The sequence below is a fragment of the Lactuca saligna genome, chromosome 9 (assembly GCF_052625555.1).
Source record: "Lactuca saligna cultivar CGN05327 chromosome 9, ASM5262555v1, whole genome shotgun sequence".
Classification (NCBI taxonomy): Eukaryota; Viridiplantae; Streptophyta; class Magnoliopsida; order Asterales; family Asteraceae; genus Lactuca; species Lactuca saligna.
In genome coordinates, this window is record NC_136425.1 from 173874108 (window position 1) to 173896882 (window position 22775).

The window sequence follows — 22775 nt, forward strand, 5'->3', positions numbered from 1 at the left end:
TCAATCTTCTGACATGAGTCAGATGCTACCTCAAACTTGGTTCTATGAACCACGTAACAAACTCATTGTAGTCGGACTCAATTTGATATGATTGCTAGGGTCAGAATACTAATCATCCTTTTAGTCATTACCAAAACAATGGTTATGACATACTTGAATAAAAACAAACTCAATTACAAGCTTCTTGGTAACCTTGTGACTTTCCCTGATCCAAGCGTGAGTCCTGTGCTTCCAGTAATATAGATCTCTACTACTATTCACACCTACTCATACTCATCCCAATTATTATCTCGTAGTTAACCGAGTCACCATACAAAAAATCACACAATCATTTAATCATCAAATAAAAAACTTGGGTTTATATTATATCTTGAAACGATTACACAAAAATTCAAGTTCACCCTATACTATGCTTCCAATAGGCTACATCATAAGTTACTATTCGCACTGCTACTTTATAATTTGATCCTTGGATATAAAATCCTCATCCTTGATTCGCTTCGTCGAGGATCATGTGGAATTCCCTTGGCTGTGACGGTGCATTTTTCTTTGCAGCTTCGTCCTTCTTTGGACAGTTCTTCAAAATATACCCACCATCTCCACATTCGTAACACTTCCTATTGTCGAACGTACAATCTCTGGAATAGTGACCGGTCCTACCACACTAATAGCAGGTCACTTCTCCATTGCATCTTCCAAAGAGCTTATTCTTGCACTTCTCGCACCATCTCGCTTCACTTCCTCTTTCTCCTCCTGACTTTAGAAATTTGCTCTCCTTGTTGGATCTTGAAGATCCTTGTAACTTTCTTTTCTCACCCACTTTAGAGTTCTCCAGATTCTTTTCCTTTATATGTGTCTCGACATTCTTAGCAGCCCAGATGGCGGCTTTCAAAGTGGTCGCTTGCTTGACTATCAGACCAAAGTCCGTTGGTAGTCCATTGGAAAACTTGTTGACCTTGGAAAGTTCAGTTGGAATTAGGTATGGAATAAGCTTCATCTTCTCCGTAAAGCTTGTAGCGTATTGAGTGACGCTCAATCTTCCTTCTTCAGATTCTAGAACTCGTTGTTGATTTCCAGAAGATCTTGTTCAGAGCGGTATTTCATTTTCAATTGCACTACAAACTCTTCCCAAGACATCTTGCTAGCTTCCCACTTGGGCATCGAACCAGCCAGTAACTTCCACCAGCTCAGTACTCCAGATTTTAACAGAGGAACTGCAAGAGTGGTCTTCTGTCTGTTGCTACACTTGCAACTTTCAAACATTGTCTCCATCTTGGAGATCCAGTCCATGACTTGCACTGGTGTCGGGCTCCCAGAAAGACACTATAGTTTGGATGCCATGAAATCCTTGTACTTGCATCCACGTCTGTCATTTCCTCCATCCTTATTGTTTCATCTATCTATTGGTGGGTTGGCTTGACCAATGGTCCCACTATAGTTCCCTCCTTCTGACTGCCCCTCATTCAGCTCAGGCTGTTCAACTGGTATTGCGGGTTCACTCCTGTTGTTCAACAACAATTGTCTCATTTCCTCCTTTTGTTCAGCCATCATGGCTTGAATCATGGTTCGCACTCCAGCGATTGTGATTGGTTCAGGTGTTGCTGCTACAACAGCCACTCGCTCAACCACAGGTGGTTGATTCCTGTTTTCGTTCACGTTTCAAGCTCCACTCCTGGTTCTTGCCATTTTTATCTATACATCGAATAAGGTGATTTTAGATCTTCATTCACGGTAGATATTCAAATCATCCTTATCACTCTGAAACGTTTACATTCTAGTTCTAATATCGTAGACGCACGCTTAGAATCCTAAACACATAAGGTTTCCAGATCCGGTTGGAAACAAACCATAAATCCGAACAAATAACACCATATATGGCAAACATATAACATTTAGCACATAAAATCATTTTAGGCATCACTCCTAAAATATACTAGTGCTCGTGTCTTAAAATATTGTAGACACTCATCTCATAATCATTGCTTAGCATTCTAAGTTTAAGTCTAGAAATCCTACAAATTTCTAGTTCGCTTAAACTAAGGCTCTGATACCAACTGTGACATCCCCATTTTCACGGCCAGAAATGACCGATTTGTTTATGCTTGTTTTACAATCAGAGTAATCGTTTAAAGAAAACAGTTGCAAAATTTGTTCCAAAAACAAAATATGATAAGAATTTATCAAAGCATTTCTTTAAAGAAATGTATTTTCATAATATAATAAAATCTCAGGACGTCATGTTCCGATACAGACCAAATGCATAAACAATATAAAATAGACCTTACAACAATTATTTATAACTACTAATCTATAATCCAAAATCTCTCGTCAAGTCCACCAACTTATACCCTTGTGCCATTACCTGTAATGCAAAGAAAACTGAGTGGGTCAGGCTTGGGAGCCTGGTGAGCATATAGGGTTTTCAACCCACAATAATATAATTATTATATTTAATCATTAATCAATCAACCCAATTACCCATCCCCATTATCTTCGTTTCATCTTCCTTAAAGATATTATCCTAAGGGTCATCTCCAATATCATATTTACCTCTCATCTCCTTACATCATCGCATAGACAATACTAATTCGGAGATCACTCCCTTAATATGTGTCTAGTAAGGGTTAGGGTATCATCGCATGATTACGCAGGCACAACATCGCCTGGACTCGTAAATCATAATAAGGGTTAGACTATCATCTCATGAATACGCAGCCACAACATCGCCTGGAATCGTAATTCGTAATAAGGGGTAAACTATCATCGCATTAATACACAACCACAACATCTCCTGGAATCGTAATTTATAATAAGGGTTAGACTATCATCGCATGAATACGCACCCACAACATCGTCTGGACTCGTAATTCATTACCTATTTATCATCACCTAATTATCATCACCATTATATCCTCACCTATCTCTTATCACATTATTTCATCACACACCAACTATTTCATCTACCCATGTTCTACCCAACATATTTGTAGATATAAATTACATATATAGTTTAAATCTATACAAACCTGTATAAAACATTCATCCAACATCCATCTCAAATAAACAAACAATATATAAACACAAAACACGTATTTCATAGCAAATACTTAATATCTATGTGTTAGAAGAAAGTAACTACACACTCACACCAAAAATAGACTTAATACATTCAAACAATACTTGTATTAAAATCATGTTTATGAAATGGACTATACACTCACTTGATCAGAAGATGATTGGATAGCACTACAGCTCTAAGAGTAGTATTTATTCGGTGAAACTAGAAGATCTTCACACACCGGGCTTCTCGCAGGCAGAGCTTCGGCTCGGAAACTCTTTTCTTCTTGGGATCTTCGGGCTTTGGTACTTGCTTTGTGTCTCGGGATGATATCGGGGCTTCTGGGGGTTAAAATAGGGCTTAGAGAGAGTATTGGGAGTGGGAGAGAAGAGATTGAGTAACCAAACTCGGTTGCCCCTTGAATTCTATTTATAGTGCTGATTTTATGGATTCACGTCGTGAATCTCAAATATTCACGTCGTGAGTTCAGTCATCACTGCATGCGTCATCGCAAGTTGCGTCTGCCAGGCTCCAGAAGTCATAAATACTGAGTTCACGTCGTGAACACTGTATTCACATCGTGAACTCTGATAGTTTTGGGGTTTCGCGCCTCGAACTTCATAAATTCATAACTTTCGCATACGAACTCCATTTTCGATGTTCTTTATATCCACGCGTAGGTAAAAACAAGATCTATAACTTTCCTTTAGACTTCGTTGGCTAATTTTGATTTTAATTTTAATATATTATTAATATATTATTTTTAGTAGGTCGGGACAGGAAAACTCCGTTCGAAATTCATAACTCCTTCATCTAAACTCCGTTTTCATCAGTATTTTTATCGTTGGACTACTATTGATGAGATCTTCAATTCTCATTTAGAAAGTTTTGGCTAAATATCACTTGACCTCAATCTCAAGTTTCGGGCTGCATACTGCTAATGCTGAAACTTTGAAAAATCATAACTTCCTCATACGAAGTTAGATTTAGACGTTCTTTTTATGCACACTCTCGATTTAATGTATTCTATGACTTTAATTTGGATCGCTAAGGCCAAATATTTCTCTAAAGTAAATTCACTATTTACGTCGTGCTGTGTCGTGTCGGTTCTGTCGCGAAACTTCAATAGGTCATAACTTCTTCGTTATAACTCGGATTTCGGCGTTCTTTATATGTACATAATCCTTGTAAGATATATTACAACTTAGTTAAGATTATGCCTTCTAAATAATCTTCCATTAAAAAGTCATTTTTGATGCTTATTATCTCTAAATTGAATAGCCCAGATCTACAGGCGTTACAGACATGAGGGAGCATTATCCAAAGTTAATTTTGGATTCAGCAGCAGCAAACTTCGAGGACGAAGTCTATGATAAATGAGGCAGAATTGTAACACCCCATTTTAGGTATGTGATTTAAAGATAAGTAATTTCCTTCCTTAAGAGGAACACGACGAGTCTGTAGCCTGACTCGTCGAGTAGAGACGGGATTTTCACACGTTCTTAGTTGGCGACTCGAAGAGTCCATATTCCGGACTCGTCGAGTCAGCTTGTCTGGATGAAACCCTAAATCCCAGGGTTTGTACCATATTTAAACGTCATTATAGCCTCCCACCCTAACCTCCAGCACCTTTAGAGCATTCCTTTATAAAACCCTAGTCCCCTTTCGTTGAGCTTAAGTGTTTTGTGATAGTTTGGGAATTGTTGAAGAGAAGGAAGGAAAGAAGGTCCATAGAAGAAAAAGGAGATCCAAGAGCTAGTTTTCATCTGTTTCTTATTCAGGTAATAAAGTTATTACCTTGTGTATTCCTCCATTAAACCCTTTTGTTTGCTTGTTATGTCTCTTTTGGGGCCTTTTATGATTCAAACTTGAGATATGAGCTTTGCTTAGGATGGAGACCATAGGTTTGGATGTTATTGAGCTCTAGGAACTCTATGAAGCTACCTTTATGTGGAAATAGCCTTGTTCCAAACCCTAAGTGCTTTGTATGGGATGATTTTGGTATTTTAGCCTCATTCACGTATGCATGCACGTAAAGTTGGAAACTTTACGTGCAAAACGAGCCCTAGAAGCTCAGATATATGAATTGGATGCACTAAATCAACTAGAATTGGTTGTATAGTAATGGCATGCAGAGGACTCAGCGAGTCGGCGCTGTGACTCGGCGAGTCCATAGCAATCTTCTTGGCCCCAAGATCAGACTCGATGAGTTGTTCATACAACTCGACGAGTCATAGACAGACGTGTTCATATGATGAAGGAGCACTCGATGAGTGTTTCATACAACTTGGAGAGTCGGATGAAGTTAGACTCGATGTTAGTATTGAAGAAGAACTCATCGAGTCTTTGCCAAACTCGACAAGTGGAAGCGGGTAGAGGATTAGAATGGGTGTTAGGGACTCGACGAGTTGGCGGCCTAACTCGGCCAGTCCGATCAACTAAAAGTTGACTTGAAACAGGGGTAAAATACTCATTTTACCCTGAGATGAGCTATCACTATTTGATTTTAGTGTTTATGGGATTTGTAGCCGGGGAGGTCCGGAGCAGCAGTCAGACAGTTTCAGATTTAGCATCTCAGCAGACAGCACTACGAGATGAGTTTCCTTCCAGTAGGAATGGGCCTACGGCCACAATGTCGGCCCGTTTAGTTAGAAGTAGTTCGGACCTTGGTCCGATGCATTATTATGTATGCTTGATGTCTTTGTGATTCATGCATGTTTTGTTACGTGTAGTATGTCGGGCAAGCCCGATACAGTATGTGATTATGCTATATGTTCATGATATATTATATCCAGTTTATTTCGAACTTCGGTCTGATGTCGGGCGGGGCCCGAAGCAGTGGGCGAGGCCCAAGTTGTTCTAGACTTCGGTCTGATGACGGGCAGGCACCAAGTTATTCTGGACTTCGGTCTGATGTCGGGCGGGGCCCAACATGCATTATATATATTATTGTATGGTGTGTGGTAGTCTGGGGGAGCTCACAAAGCTTTGTGCTTACAGTTTCAGTTTTTGGTTTCAGGTACTTCCGTTAGTAAGGGGAAGATCTCAGGTTGATGGCATGGCACACACTACAACTTTAGTTTATCCTGGGAGTTTTCCTTTATTTGAACGTTTTGATATCTTTTGATATCAGTTGATTTGATACATTCACTATTACATTCGTCACATGTGATTGTGGTTTTACTAGATGATGATTAATTTTATGATTTTAGTAATGTTTAAAACAAAAATTTTGGGTTGTATTTTCGGATGTTTCACCATTGTTGCTAGGCGTCAGCTAGTAGACATTGAGTGTTCCCGAATGATGAGCTTCTTTCCCAAGGGGTCGAAGGTGACGTTCGTTGTTAGATGTATGAGGGAGCGATCTTGGGATTGGTGGGAGGAAGTTCGCTATACTTTGGGAGCCTCAGTCATTGAGGGGATGACCTAGCCAGATTTTGTGACCTGGTTCCGAGTAGAGTTTAAACCAGTTGTTGAGGTGAAACAATTACCTATAGAGTTTCTGGATATGAGACAGACGAGCGAAACCATGGCGGATATCATCGTCAAGTTCAGAGAGAGAAAGAGCCATATTAGTACTCCAGTATGCCGTAGACGAAGAGATGCAGAAGAATCGGTACCATAACATGCAGAGACCTGATATTAGGGAGTTTGTTAGTTTTTCTACCTGCCCGACTCTGGACGACATGATATCTAGGGCCTTCAAACAGGAGATTGATTTGGAGCACATAGGGAAGAGGAAGGAAGAGCATGGGCATAAGATTAGGGTTTCGGTGAAGAAACCTAAGGGCTTCGATTCTAGATCGTAGGGCCAGCATGATCTGACCATTATGGCAAGTATGGCAGAGCACAAGATGGAGTCTGCAGAGTAGGTGGTTCAGGCTGCTACAAGTGCGGTAAGGCGGGGCATTTCAGCAAGGATTGCACTGCTACTACCACCACCACCCAAACATCAAATATGATTTGCTTTCAATGCAATCAGAGGGGCCATAAGAAGGCCAATTTCCCAAGTTTAGCATTACGAGGACCAATAGTAACACCTGCTCTAGCGACTCTGACGATCACTGATGGCCGTTAGGGCAGAGCAGAGGTGTTAGTTGTTCGGATCAGGGCATTATAGCTGACAGCCGAGGAGGCTCATGCATCACCCGATGTGGTCACTGGTATATGTCTTCTCCTTACCTTCTTATCTAAATTTTTTTAAATTATATATGTTTGTATCGTTGTTTAGGGTCATCCTTTGTGAACGATATTCCTACATTAGTCTTATTCGATTGGGGGGCTACCTGATCTTTTTTTATATGTTTCTCTTAGTAAGAGGTTTGACAATGCTTTGACACTACATGTTAAGATTGCTGATGACCATCCAGTGCCAATGTCGAGGGTTCATTAGGGATTCACTTTGGATTTATTCAGTGAGCGGTATCTGCTTGATTTGGTTTTGATTCCCCTACATGAGAGCATGGTCATTTTAGGGATGGATTGGTTGAGCCCCAATGGGGCGATCGTTGATTGTGGGCTTCAGTTGCTACGTGTTCAGACCCTATGTGGGGGAGAGTTGATGATCCATGGTGAGGGTGCTCAGCATGGGCCGACTCTCTATTCGACAACCAGAGACAAGTGTTATCTTCAACAGGGATGTTCTGGGTTTGTTGCCTAAGTGATGGATGCTTGGGGGAAGGGTGAGGTGACCATGTTTGGGAATACCCGGATATGTTCCTGGAGGATTTTTTGGGAGTGCCTCCAGAGAGGTAGGTGGAGCTTCAATTTGACTTGGTTCCAGGTGTGGCTTCGATAACCAAAGCACCTTCTCGGCTAGCACCCCTAGAGATGCAGGAGTTTTCTATGCAACTGCATGAGCTGCTAGACAAGGGTTTATTCGGTCGATGAGTTCAACATAGGGATTGTCCATCTTATTTGTGAAGAAAAAGTATGGCACACATCAGATGTGTATCGACTGCTCGGAGCTGAATAAGATAATGGTGAAGAATTGTTACCCACTCCCGACGATCGATGATTTTTTCGATCAGCTTCTGGGTGCATCTTGGTTCTCCAAGATTGATATGTGTTCGAGTTATCATTAGATGAGGTTCAGGAAGGAGGACATGTAGAAGATGGACTTCCAAACTCATTATTGTCATTACGAGTTCGTGGTGATGCCTTTCGGGCTCACCAATGCTCCATCTGCATTCATGGATCTCATGAATCTCGTATGCAGACCCGTGTTGAATCGATCTATAATTGTGTTTATTGATGATATTATGTTCTATTCCAAGACCCAGGAGTAGCATGAGGAGCACCTAAGGGAGGTATTGGAGACTCTAAGTAGGGAAAGATTGTACGCGAAGTTCTCCAAGTATGAGTTCTGGTTACACGAGGAGCAGTTTCTGGGATACCTTGTAGAACGGTATTCTGGTCGATCGGGCCAAGATTGAGGTGGTGATGAGGTGGGAGGTTCCAAGGAGTCCATTTGAGATTTGGACTTTCCCAATATTGGCAGGTTACTATCAGAGATTCATTCATGATTTCTCCAAAATAGTGGTTCCTTTGACCAGGAAGACAAAGAAGATTGTCACGTTTTGTTCGGATAACTTTTGATACCTTGAGAAAGAAATTGTGCGAGGCACCGATTCTGACCCTGCCAGAGGGTGTTGAGGACTTTGTGATATATTGTGATGCTTTGATCACGTGTTTAGCTGAAGTGTTGATGTAGCGGGGTCATGTGACTGTGTACGCGTCGAGGCAGCTGAAGCCTCATGAGGAGAATTACCCTACACACGATTTGGAGTTATGAGAAGTGGTGTTTTCCCTCAAGATTTTGTGAAATTACCTCTACGATATCCGCTCTACGATTTACACAGATCACAAGAGTTTGAGATATTTGATGGATCATTCAAATCTAAATATGAGGCAGCGCAAATGGTTGGATGTGGTGAAGGATTATGATTGTGAGATCCATTATCACTCGGGTAAGGACAACATGGTGGCAGATACTCTCAGCCACAAGGCAGTCGCGACTCCGATCAAGGATTTATGTTTGAGGATGGCAGTGATTACCCCATTATTAGAGTAGATTCGAGAAGCTCGGATTGAGGCTATGAAGGAAGAGCACCGTAAGAGTGAGCACATTGTGGGGAAGTGGCTTCCTACGATTAAGATATCCAACGGTTATTGACCCTTCATTGGAGGGTGTGGGTTCCATATTGGGGTGGTGTGTGGAAAATTTTAATGGAAAGGTGCACAATTCGAGATTCTCTTTTCATCCCAGAGCGACAAAGATGTACAAAGATCTACAGCCTGATTATTGGTGGCCATGCATGAAGCGAGATGTGGCATGGTATGTGGAGTGGTGCTTGACTTGTAGAAAAGTCAAGGTCAAGCATCATTGGCCCCACGGAAAAATAGAGCCTTTGGATATTCCTGTTTGGAAATAGTAAGAGATTATGATGGATTTTATCACTAAATTGCCCCGGACGGCACAGGGAGTGGATTCGATATGGGTCATTGAGATCGATGACCAAGAAGGCGCATTTTATCCTGAACCAAGAGAATATCTCTATGGAGAAGTTGGCAGGCATCTATATTCGAGAGGTTGTGGCATGCCATGGGGTGTCGGTTTTTGTGGTCTTGGATAGGGATGTTTAGTTTACTTCCAGGTTTTGGAAGAGGTTCCACGAGGAGTTGGGTACTTGTCTACACTCCAGCACGACTTTTCACCCACAGACTAATGCTCAAAGTGAGTGGACCATATAGACATTGGAGTATAGGCTGCGGGCATGCGTTCTAGATCCCGACAGTAGTTCGGATACGTATCTTCCGTTAGCAGAATTTTCATACAACAACAGTTATCATGCCAACATCGATCGACCTCCTTTTGAGATGCTCTATGGGAAGAAGTGTAGGACCTCGATATGTTGGCGTGAGGTCGTTCAACGGGTCATGGGGAGTACCGAGGTGGTACTCAAGATGACCGAGATGATTTAACATGTTCGAGGTAGACTTCAGACAGTTCAGAGTCGGTAGAAGAGCTATACTGACAATCACAAGTCACATTTGGAGTTCTAGGTCGGGGATATGGTACTCCTGAAGGTGTCACCTTTAAAAGGTGTCATCCGGTTCCGGAAGCAGGGTAAACTGGGGCGCAGCTATATTGGTCCTTTCAGGGTCATAACCCGGGTGGGGAGAGTAGCATATCGATTAGATTTTCCAGAGGAGCTCAGTCAAATTCACAGTACTTTTCACGTCTCTCCGCTACAGAAGTGTTTGGTTGAGGATTCCACAATAGTTCTATGGAGCATATTCAGGTGGATGACCGCCTGAACTACATTGAGAGACCAGTGGTGATCCTTGACCGGAAGACAAAAACCTTGAGGAACAAGGTCGTGGAATTAGTGAAGGTGTAGTGGCAGCACCGGAAATGTTTGGAGTGGACTTGGGAGCCTGAGGAAGAGATGAGGGAGCATTACCCAGAGTTATTTTCGGCAGCGGACTTTGAGGACAAAGTCTGATTCAAGTGGGGGGAATTGTAACACCCAAATCGCTAGGTAAAACCCTTTTGCAATTAGTTTTATTATACATGGACCAGAACGGAGTACGCTGGGTGTACACAAGGTACGTATCGCGTACTCCCATACATGCACAAATAATGGGTATCCCCAACATATGTTGGGCGTACCTATGCGTACGCGCGGTGTATGCAAGCAAGGGGAAAACCCAAATTTTTAGGGTTTGCACCCTATTTAAGCTCATTAAACCCCTCCATCCTTTCACCTTATCAACTCTTATTGCCTTTTGAGCTAATCTCGAAATCCTAGCCATCTTGAGAGTGCTCTTAATCTTACAAAGTGTTTTTAGGTGTTCTTTTGTGATCTTGAAGAAGTAGGTGGCTTGAGGAGAAGAATTAAACAAGAAGGAGCTTCTAGATCCAGAGGTTATTCATCATTTCTAGCTCATTGGAGGTATAAAGTTTGAAACTTGTTCATTCTAAGTCTAGATCTAGGTTTAGGGAAGAACTTAGCATCTTTTGGTCCCATAACTTAACCTCATGGAGTATGGACTACTATAGACCATTGTAATTGTCCTTTTGGGCTCTTAGGGGTGCATGAAGTCAAAAAAAAATCAAATCTGGGAGGTTAGAACACAACCATGCATGAGTTGGTGACCACCTAAGGGAGATAAAAGGCTTAATTCATGGTTTCAGTCCTAATAAGTTATGCAAAAGCATAAAGTTTGCAACTATATGGCTTAACACACTTTAGTGATGTTGGATTTGAATTTCGGCGTCAAAAGCTCAATGGGTTAAGATAATTCGAGACGGGTGGCTATCCGACCAGTACGCTGGGCATACACATGAGTATGTTGTGCATATTGGGCCAGCACCTGGTTTCCATATTAGCGATATTAACGTACCGTGGGCGTACGAGCCAGGTATGTCGCATATATTTCCGTCTGTGAGCCTTAGGAGTTTTGAGATCATAGTTAGATGGGCTCGTTGTCTTGTTTGAGTTGGGCTTAGGTTTAATTGTGGTATCATGTCATTAATAGGCTTAAGGACATCAGGGAACTCTTGGGCCCATGTTGGGCCTTAGGGTCCTTTTTTAGTTGGACTTAGAATGACTTTCGGGCTAGTTTGGATTAAGACCTTGGTGGAGTAGGCCCAGTAAGGCAAAGAGGAAACAACATGTGTGCCCTTAAACTTAGGATTTAGGGTCTGGGATCATGGGTTGGATTATTGACCTAATTTCTAATTAGGGTCTCTTTACTTATGATTTAATGAGAGAATTTCGCAAGCCAACAACCCAAGTGTGATTTGATATCTTCAGTTTGAGGTGAGTTTCATTCATTTTATCCATGGGTCAAAGGCACCAATATCGGCCCACTAGATTATATTTGTAGTATGATGATTGTCTTCGTGACAATTACCTGTTATGCTTGTATCTACTTTATGTCACTGCGACTCTTATTGTACTGATTATATGTGTTAGTGGTGGGGTGAAATAGACCCAATACCGGTTGATAGATATTGAAGGTGGTGAAATAGAATCTGTATCGGTTGAAAGATACCGAAGGGGGTGAAATAGACCCAGTATCGGTTGAAAGATACCGAAGGGATGAAATAGACCTAGTACAGGTTGAAAGATACCGAAGGGGGTTAAAAAGACGCAATATGTTTTGATTGTTATATATGTATGATTTCTATAAGCTAACATATTTCTTTTGTTTATCGTCTATAGCTGAAGTATAATAACAAATTCGCGAGGTGGTGGACTGCTTTTATATATCTACCCAAATAATTTTTTACACGTCGTTAGCTATATATTGAAGTTTCCTATGTAAACAGGGTCGGTTTCACTATGGTGCTCGTAGTAGCTCTAACAATGCCTGGTTTTTGTGGACACAGTGCAAAAAGTTACAAAAATTTTCAAATATATTTTTTCTACTATCGTGACACTACTAAAATTTCTCGTGACACCTTTATTATGAAAGCATGTGTCTGCCCCTATATAAAAAGAATATATATATATATATATATATATATATATATATATATATATATATATATATATATATATTCATTCTAAATGTTTATAAAGATATAGTTAACAGACTAAAAAAATATTTTTCACAAAAAATATTATTTAACCATATAATTCTATCCTATACAACACATGGTATATTGTCTGATTTATAGATATTGCGTGAGACTAGTATGAACACAAACAAGATTTTCTATCAACATTTGGCACCAATAGCAATAAACAATGACATTGGCAAGGTTGGTGGGACAGTTTTTAGATACAAGCAAGTTAAGAGTTACATACGTAGGTATATCCAAGATTCTAAGTAACGAAAAAAGTGACATGGCGGTAATATCAAGTCTCAACCTTTTTTGAGTCGCAGCGAGCTACGTCGTTTGTAAGGCGTGACTTAATATGGATACGTAGGTATATGCAAGCAAGTTAAGGCGTGACTTAATACGTCGTTTGGTGGGACAATTTTTAGATACAAGCAAGTTAAGAGTTAGATACGTAGGTATATCCAAGATTCTAAGTAACGAAAAAAGTGACGTGGCGGTAATGTCAAGTCTCAACCTTTTTTGAGTCGCAGCGAGCTATGTCGTTTGTAAGGCGTGACTTTATATGGAAATTATGTATTTTATATATATATATATATATATATATATATATATATATATATATATATATATATATATATATATATATATACTATTATTCATTTGTATTGACATATATGACTTAAGACGACATTTTGTTAAAGCTTGGCAGCAACTACAAGGCGCACCATGACGCATCATGCGATGTTTTTTTTGAACCTTGTATATATATAGTTATCCAATACACAAAACCTTTTGTGTACAAGAATTAGTAATGAACCTTTGAAAAAGCTCTCTCTCTCTCTCTCTCTCTCTCTCTCTCTCTCTCTCTCTCTCTCTCTCTCTCTCTTAATATACCGGGTATTGAGAAATGAAGATATATTGCACAACTCAATTTGAACACAAAGTTAGCCACTAATTACCTTAGTGATTTTGATTCAGCTGTGCCAATATCTCTCCTTTAGTACATATTCTTGGTAGCTTGGCATGTAACACTACAAGAACTAATCCATATGGCAATGACAAATTTTGACCCTATGGAGGGGTCACGTCGTCGACACACCTAATACCGATGACACGTCGCCTGCTTAGTGTCATTGGCACAACTTTGTGTGTCAATAGGTTAAAATTGGCATTGGGATAGGTTTCGTCGGGACAGGTTACCCCTATGTATACAATATCTCATCTCCACAAGTATTGCCCGGCATTATTTTCGAAAAAATTAATAATTACTTGTACAGACGATATGTCGTCGGGATAGGTCCAGTTTAGTCTATCCCGACAACATGTTGTCGGGAAATGTAGGCTCTATAGCGATGACTTGTCGCTGGGAAAGGTTTCCAACGATTTTCTAACAAAGAGGTATACCGACGACATGTCGTCAGCAAAGCCACTGTATTCTTTTTTTTTTTTTTTTTTTTTTTTTACACATTTTGAGTTATTTACCCATCCAATTTATTTAAAAAAATCAAAACATTTATATATATCAATAACATACAAACATTCAATACAGATTACCAACACATATCCATAACATACAAACATTAAATACATATTACCAACACATTGTTCAAATTTAAGTCTAATATTCCATACAAAAATGAGATATAATAACTACCATTAATGTTCAAAAAACCAACCATCATCATCGTATTCTTCTCCTCCTCCTCCTCCTCCTCCTCGTTTTGTTGAGAGGTATTTCCTTTGGAAGTACTTCCTTGTGTGTAATTGGGATTGAAAAAAAAGTTAGGAATTTGTGGTGGTTGGAAGTCAGGAATACATGTCGCCAACGATTCATTATGCTGTTACAAGTATTGTTTCATTTGTTGGTTATATGCATCAAATTGGGATTAAGATTAGGGTTGAGATTGGGAAGATTTGGAAGGTCGTTGCTTTGGAATAAGCCCTATTTTGGCGGTTGGTTTCATTCCCACTACACGAGTATGTCTGTGTCTCGTTCCGAGGGCACGACAAAGACATTCTTTTTCATCTACAATTCCACCCTCCCCGACCTATATATGTTTTTCTCATACTCTGCTTGAATTTTCTCCTAAAATAAAGAAAACAATAAACATAAAATAATTAAAACAAACAACTAAATTTAAACACTATATAATAATAATAATAATAATAATAATAATAATAATAATAATAATAATAATATGCCTTGAACAAAAAAAAAAACAAAAAACAAAAAAACTATAGTTAGTAGTAATAACATATTTAAACAATGTATTATTTTTTTTTATCATTTACCCAATCTTGTTGTGCTTGAATTGAACGCTAACTGGAGCTTTCGTTGAAACGCATTTGTGTCTGAGCCTCAATACGACACGACTGCAGTCTTTGTTGTACCTATAATAAGCCAAAAACAATAAGTATATTTATGTAAGTGTTCATAAAAAAAATTATGTAATACAAATATATTTTATTACTTCTAACCAGTGTCATTTGAGCATATGATCTACAACCATGAGCGCTTGTATACAGAAGTTTCACCCAAGTACTTTTAAATTTAAAGTATGAAACTTTCAAAAAATTTCTTATTAAGACATGTTCTTTGAAAAATATACCAAATGATAGCATTTTATTTCCAAAAATGCAATGCTCTAAAATCAATAAAAGTATGTTGTTATGTTTAGATAGATTTCTAAATATTCAATGCTTTAATATGATCAAATATAAAAGTAGAGTGCTATAATCAATAAATCAATGCTCAATTTCATTTTCATGCCATTAATTCAATAAACTACAGTGAGCATAAACATAAATCAATTATACAATTGGTTGGATAAATACATTTTCAACCAAAATAGGAAGAGAGAGAGAGAGAGAGAGAGAGAGAGAGAGAGAGAGATCAAAAACTTACCTTAAAATCGATGGTGTAGGCAGCTGAATCACCGTAAATAGTTGTGGCTGTCGGTGGTGAAGGCTGGGAAGGGAGTGGCCGATGATGGTGAAGGCTGTGAAGTCTCCAACCGGAAAAAAAAAAACCCAAAATCAGAGTAAAAACTTTGGCAATCACAAACTAAGAAGAAAACAAGGATAAGAAGCATACCTCCTAGTCACTGGTGAAGAGAGTGACTGGGGAGAGGTGTGATCGTCGACAGAGCAAGAGAGAATCTACAAAATGAAAGCAATCGTTGCTTTGTTAGGGCCAAACCCTATGCCGACGACATCGGTACAGGGTAAGTAAAACTACGTCCTTTCGTGTTTTCGTAAATAAAAAAAAAATTTAAAAGAAAGGTTGTGCCAACGACATGCCGTCGGGATAGATATTTCACGCGGATTGCCACATCTTATGCCGATAACAAGTCGTCGGGATAGCCTTAGGAAAACGATATTGTTTTTACTTTCTGCGACATGGAATATAAAATAAATCAAAATTATTTTTTTTAATAACCTACGACATCTCGTCTGCATAGTTTTTCAAAAAACTGCGAAACTTTTTTTCATTCCTACTAAATCTACGGTGTCAACGTGTCATCAGTTTACCTTTTCTTTTAACTTTTCTAGTCAAACAAATATGGTGAGAGTTGTAAAATGTTATGACGACGACATGTCGTCAACATAGCTCTACTTGTAGCGACGAGTTGTCGTCGGCATAGGTCTTGTCAGCGTAGGGTTAAATTGTTGTAGTGTAAATTTGTATTGCAGGTTAATATAGACAGCCAACTTTTGTTCAAAACGCATTGTTAATCGAGCAAGGTATATGCATATGGTTAATACATATGTTCTAGATTTTACTGGATATACAACTCTTTTTGGAATTTCTTGCACCTCCACGGATCGATCCACGAGAGATTTAAGACTGATTTAAGACCGTAAACTTCTTCATCTGCGTACACGTAATATTTTGTTGTCAGTAAAGCTTAAAATATAACAATCATCGCTCGTATTAAACCAACAAAACATGTAGCGTACACGTGAATTAATACCAATGCTCTTTTTTTTTCAAAGAAAGAATTAGAACTCAAAAAGAAAACCGCACACAAATAATTTTGAATGAACCCATAATAATCACACGAGCTGAACAACAGCTCTAATCATATCCTTCTGTAATTAGAATCTTTGAAACTCTAGAACTTCGCTTGTAGCTGATCCACCACACTCTTATCCACTTGAAACGCCTTAGCAAGAATATCCGCTGGAATTGCAGGATTTGCACCGAAAACAGCATTCCCAATTGTTATGGCACCTGGGTTTTGACTGCTTAATGCAGCAATAACCACAGCATATCCATTACCCACATTGCGTTGGAAATGAACAAGCCCCACTGGGAACACGAAAACATCACCCTTTTGAAGCACCTTTGTGATAAATCTGTTATCGGGATTAGATGTTACAAATCCAACTTGTAGTGTCCCTTCAAGAACAGTAAGAATCTCGGTGGCTCTTGGGTGAGTGTGAGGAGCATTAAGTCCCCATGGTGCGTAGTCAATCCGAACCATTGAGATGCCCAAAGTGTTTAGTCCTGGTAACTGAGCAGCAAACACTGGGGTCACCTTTGATCCCAATTGGTTCGATGTGTTACCCCTGAGGTGTAGCCCACTGAAGAAGAAATCCTCTGCTTGAACTTGCATCGGGTTCTTACATGTCACACCATTTACTTTCACTGCATGTTATATAAAGCCAATATTTTGTTACGAGAAAATATTAAGTAAAAGAGAATAGGAGATTTGTAACTACAAGTAACGTCTTAAAGTACCTGACGAATTGGGATCGGCTACACAAAAATCTTGGAGGGAGCTAGGCTCATAGGCTAACGCAAGGTAGCTAAAAGTTAGAGCTAATACACTCAACAAAACGAGTTTGCTCGACATTTCTTTTAATATTCTCAGCGGGAACTACAGAAAGTTATGAAATCAAAAGCTAAATCTCTTTTAGGGATAGAAGATATATGTTTTTTTTTTTTTGTGGTGAGACAAACAGCTGCTTAGTGACTCCATATATATAGACCTAATCTGCATGATTCTTCTATATATCGTTTTGCATTTATTTTAGCAAAATTTATCTTTGAAGGATTTGCCGCCTTACACATTGTAAATGAATAATAGGCACTGGAGAATGACGTTTATCTATCATGTACTATACGGAGTAGTCCGGAAAAGGAATTGGTCAGCCGGCTTCCCAACACCTGACTATCTTTAATTTTTAGTACTAATTAAGAATTGGTCAATCTCAACCTGTTATCTTAAGCCTACCATGTACCTCTTAAGTGCTAACTTTGTTAAACTAATCACACACGACATGAAAGCGATTACCAGTTTGTAGTGAGGTGATGGGATAGTTTCGGTCGGGCTAAGCCTACAAGACAAATGCCCTTTAGCTACGCAGCTAGAACATGTTGTAGGTAAAATTCACCATCGCTAAAACAATGATTAATATATACAGACAAAACTGTACAAATGATCCCTTTGGTTTTCTTAAAATTGTTACTTTGGTTTAAAAAAGTTTTAACTAGAATCATAGGTCTAAAGTTTTTATTTTATTGTGAGTTTGGTCTAGTTTTCTATAACCTTTTCATATTGACTATTTTGCCCTTGTATTTTTCTTTTTCAGTTTTTTTTATTATTTAAATATTTATTTTGATAAAAAGAAAAAATAAAAAAGAAAATTTTCATTTTCTATTTTATTTTATAATTTTTTATAACATAATAAAAAAATAAAAATGAAATCTCTCTCTCTCTCTCTCCCCAACACCACACACTACTCTTATACCTCCCTCATTGGATCGAAAACCACTCCACCAACATACCTCAAACCTTCTTCACTCCTTCCATCATTTTTCTCGTCCATTTTCTTCCAAGAAACACAAAGGAAAACGTGGCAGCCACCACTCGTCACCACACTGCCACCTTCTACCATCGTGTACCACCATTTCACAACCCATTATCCCTCCTTCTTCCGGTGATGCAACAACCCCCAAGCAACCCTCCAACCTACTGCCTTACCACTTCCCTCTTCCCCTCCGACAATCACTGCAGACATAAGCAAAAAGGAAGCAGCCGATAGGTTATCGGGCAGCCTTCTGCTCAAGGTCACCACCATCGACCACCTCTGTTATGTTTTTGTTATGTTGTTGCTGATACTACGTAAATGTGACAATAAGAGGTTGAAGCCGCCAACAATATTAGGTTTAGGAGGAGAGGTACGCTATTCATGTTATCTAAATTTCGAGTTGTAGGTATGCTATCATTGTTGCTCCAATTGAGGGTTTTCAAGCCCTAATCACACCTAAATCAAAATTGTTAGGGCAAGCTTCAATATCTGGTAAAATCACACCGCAAAGAGAGGGTAATTCAAACCCTAGAATGTAGAATGCTTTAATGCAGAAAGATGGAGGGCCCATTGCTTTTATCTGTTCGTTGAACATAGTCCTAAACCCTGAAGATTCTTGTAGTTGCGGGTGGTGGCTGTTCTTGGTGGGTTTATATGTTGAAATCAACGAGAGGGAATAAAAAATCTCACTTGTAACTAGATGGATGAAGCAGGAAATGATGAGGGAGTTGTTTGGGAATCGAAACATGAGGCAAAGCGGAAGATGCTCGACTACCTTTCTTCTCCGGTGAATAAAGAATCATAGCCGCTTGTGATCGGGACTGTTTCAGCAGAGATCGACCTGATTAGAGGGTGTTTGGGTTCGCTAGTTGACACACGAGTGGAGAGGCTGGATAGCTTGATCGGAGGCAACAACCTCCGGTCTCTGTTTTGGGTTTTTCGACGAGTGTAAGAAAAGCTAGAGAGAGAGAGAGAGAGAGAGAGATAGAGAGATTCTTTGTACAGTTTAGTCATATATAAAACATACTTTTTCATCAAAATAGAAAATCATTTTTTTTCTTTTTGTTGTTGCAAATCCATTGTAACTACTACTAGAAAACTGGCAAATTTCCGATGGCCATATCCGTCAGAAACTCGTCGCTAAAGTTTCCGACTGGGCGTTTTCCGACGGCCATATCCGTCAGAAATCCGTCACTAAAGCCGATTTCTGACAAAATACCAAAGGAATTAGGTATGTCGTAAAAAGTCGTGCGGGTAAATATTACTATCTAAATTGTGACAAACTACCAACAGATAGCGACGTCCGTTTGTTGAACTTGTATGACCAAGTTAACGACGAAATAATACTAGACTACTTACGGACAAGTAATGTGACTGATTACCGACGGACACTATTTTACAACATATTACCGACCGGCTTTAGTGACGGATATTTGTCACTAATCCATCACTAAAAATTATTTTTATTATTTAAAAAAATAGACATTTAAAAAGAAACGCATAATTTTTTCTGCCCAAAATGAAAAAGAAAAAAAAAAATCCAATACATCTATAATAATAAGAATCCAATAAATAAATTTATAATGATTCAAACTTCCGAACAAAAAATTGTTACATTTACTTATCGATACAAATAAAAACTTTGTAAAAACCCTAAAACTTAAGAACCTTATCCTTCTCGAGGTTCTCTTTGATACTAATTTTTTGAGCAATGTATTCAGGTTTCATCATCTTTCATTGCATAACGAGATGATTTTTATATGTCATTATGAACTGAAGATCCAGATCGTGCTTCTCGCTTGTCTTCACCGTAAGTGCACCCACACCGACTCACAATCAAATGACAAAAAGAAAACCTACAAATTCTAACATAATACAAGAATTGTAAAGAGGAAAGTTCAAGTGATAATCTCAAAGAACTCAACCTTTTCAAAATAAATAAATAGAAAAAGTATCTATACAAAGTACAATGTTTTAAAAGGAAGAAATGAAAGCAAGATGGTGTCATAAACAAATAAATGAAAGTATATTGCTATTTCTTGCATTTAACCATCTTGAAATTATTAAAGAAAATTGCATGGTGCTCATGTTACAATTTCTCAAAAAAAAAAAAAAAAATACAATCATTGTAGGATTGCCTAAGAAAATATCATATTAAAAATCATCTAATTTGTTTTAGCAATAATGAAAAAGAAAGAAATTGAAGTATGAAGTTATAATGCACAAAAAATTCAAAGTACATTGTGGTTTCATGAATTTAGCCCTCTTTTTAATGTTAAGATAGTTAATACTAATTCTAGTCGTATGCGAGCTATTATGAAAACTCAACAGGTCCATTAGATAGAATAAAATTTATCAATTTAAAGATATTTTAAGAGGTAAAATATATCGATTGTAAAGTAGTTCATGGTAATTGCAGAAATCATAATATAATAGCATGACCTGAGGCTATTGAACTATAAATTAGTGAAAATCTAACTCATAGATGCATGATAGTTATACAAAAATTTATTTGATCTTACCTAAATGTAAACAGAATCCTCAGATTATCCTTCCCTTTCCAACCACTTAAGTAAATTTAGTTGCAAGATACCCAATCGGTTGTATGAGAAAACAATATATATTGTACCTGTACATGGGAACCCAAATTATTCCGTACATGGGAACCAAACTATTACATAAGCATAAACTATTGGATTAGTGTCTAGGTTCATAACTATTTTGGTATGTACTTGACCTGATGGTGCATGGTCCTTTTGGGTTGCCTTCACCAAAGCAACTTGATAGGATGAATTATGGAGAGAAAGGATTAAATATGATTTATTAATATATTATGAGAATAATATATTAAAGGAGAAATCGTATTGTTTAATTAATATTAGTCAATAATTAATTGGTAATTAGTTTTGTGATTAAATGAGATTAATTAAACTTAAGGGACTGGAATTGTAATTATAAGATAATTATAATTTGGGCCATGGATTGCCTTATATTAAGGGGTGGACGAATTATATGGGGGAAGCCCATATGAAATCGTCCAAGGCTTAAGGAAAGGGCTCCATGTGTTGCTTAGGGCTTAAGCATCCAAATTAGGGTTTCCTTGTTAGATAACCCTAATAGCCTTACTATATATAAGACCCTTATGACCCAAAAACGTGGCTAATGATCTTTCTAGGGTTTCACACGTTTTTGGGCAGCCTCCAACCTCTGTCCTCTTCATCCTCTTGCTTATGGTGTTTGTGAACCATTAGAGGAGTGACACTTGTGACTCTAAGCCTTCCAAAGTCAATTCAAGGAGATTTGGGATTGTTATTGCTACATAACAATCAAGGTATCATTATAAACTTATTCTTATGTCTAATATGATTATTTGAATGCTAGAATTAGGGTTTATAGTCTTGGATAACTTGCATGTACAATAAAGAAACCTAGATCCAAGCTTTAGGGTTTGTATGAGCACATAGGATGTTCTTAGGACCAAAACCCAACAGTGGTATCAGAGACTAGCTTGGTTTCAATTGTATTGATGCATTGTATAACTGAAAAAAATCATTTTTTGGTGTTTTGGAGGCTGGAATCGCCGAGTCCATAGCTGAACTCGCCGAGTCCATGCAGACTCAACGAGTCCAAGCCTGACTCGACGAGTCAGATCGTTAGAAGGAGGGAATCTCGGGTTTTCTTGCTGTTTTTGCATTAGGATAGTTATCTTATCATGTTAGATCAATATTAATCCGATTATATGATATATGTGACTATATTTTTGATCTAAATGAAGATATTTATCAATTAATAAGATAATTGTTTCCTTATAAGATAATTGATTAATTATTTTGAGTAAAATTGATAAATTGTTTTGCAAGAAATCCTTAAATAAATCAAATATGGATAATTATGTGATTAAATGTTAATTTAAAATTATTTGTTATTTGATCCTTGTTGTTATGAAAAGTTTCATATTTTACCCTTTAGGTTTTATAGTTTAAATTTGAATCCAGAAGTTTTGTTGTTTTGAAATTTAAATAGTTAAAACCCTAATGTTTTGAAAAAGGTTTCAAAACTTGCCCTCAAGTTTTGGAATTTAAATTTTGATTAAAAAGTTTAATTTTGATGTATATTTGAATTCTAAACCCTAATGTTTTGAAATGTTTCAAAACTTGCCCTCAAGTTTTGGAATTTAAAAGTTGATTAAAAGTTAATTAGGAATGTTAAATTCTAAAACCCTAGTAATGTTTTAAAAAGTTCAAATCACACTCTTATGGTTTTATTAATTAATTAAGGAGTATAATTAAAAGATGTTTAATAAATCCATAAAGTTTTGGTTTA

At 38.0% G+C, this 22775-nt stretch overlaps 1 protein-coding gene across 1 annotated transcript; it reads right to left on the reverse strand.

Moving 5' to 3' along the window:
* Positions 1-16750: 16750 nt before the first annotated feature.
* On the reverse strand, positions 16751-17494 carry LOC145015577 (putative germin-like protein 2-2). Its single transcript, XM_078974048.1, has 2 exons — positions 17380-17494; positions 16751-17286 (listed from the first exon to the last, which is right to left on the reverse strand). Exons 1-2 carry the CDS (start codon positions 17492-17494, stop codon positions 16751-16753), a joined length of 651 nt encoding a protein of 216 aa, XP_078830174.1.
* Between the last annotated feature and the right edge of the window lie 5281 nt (positions 17495-22775).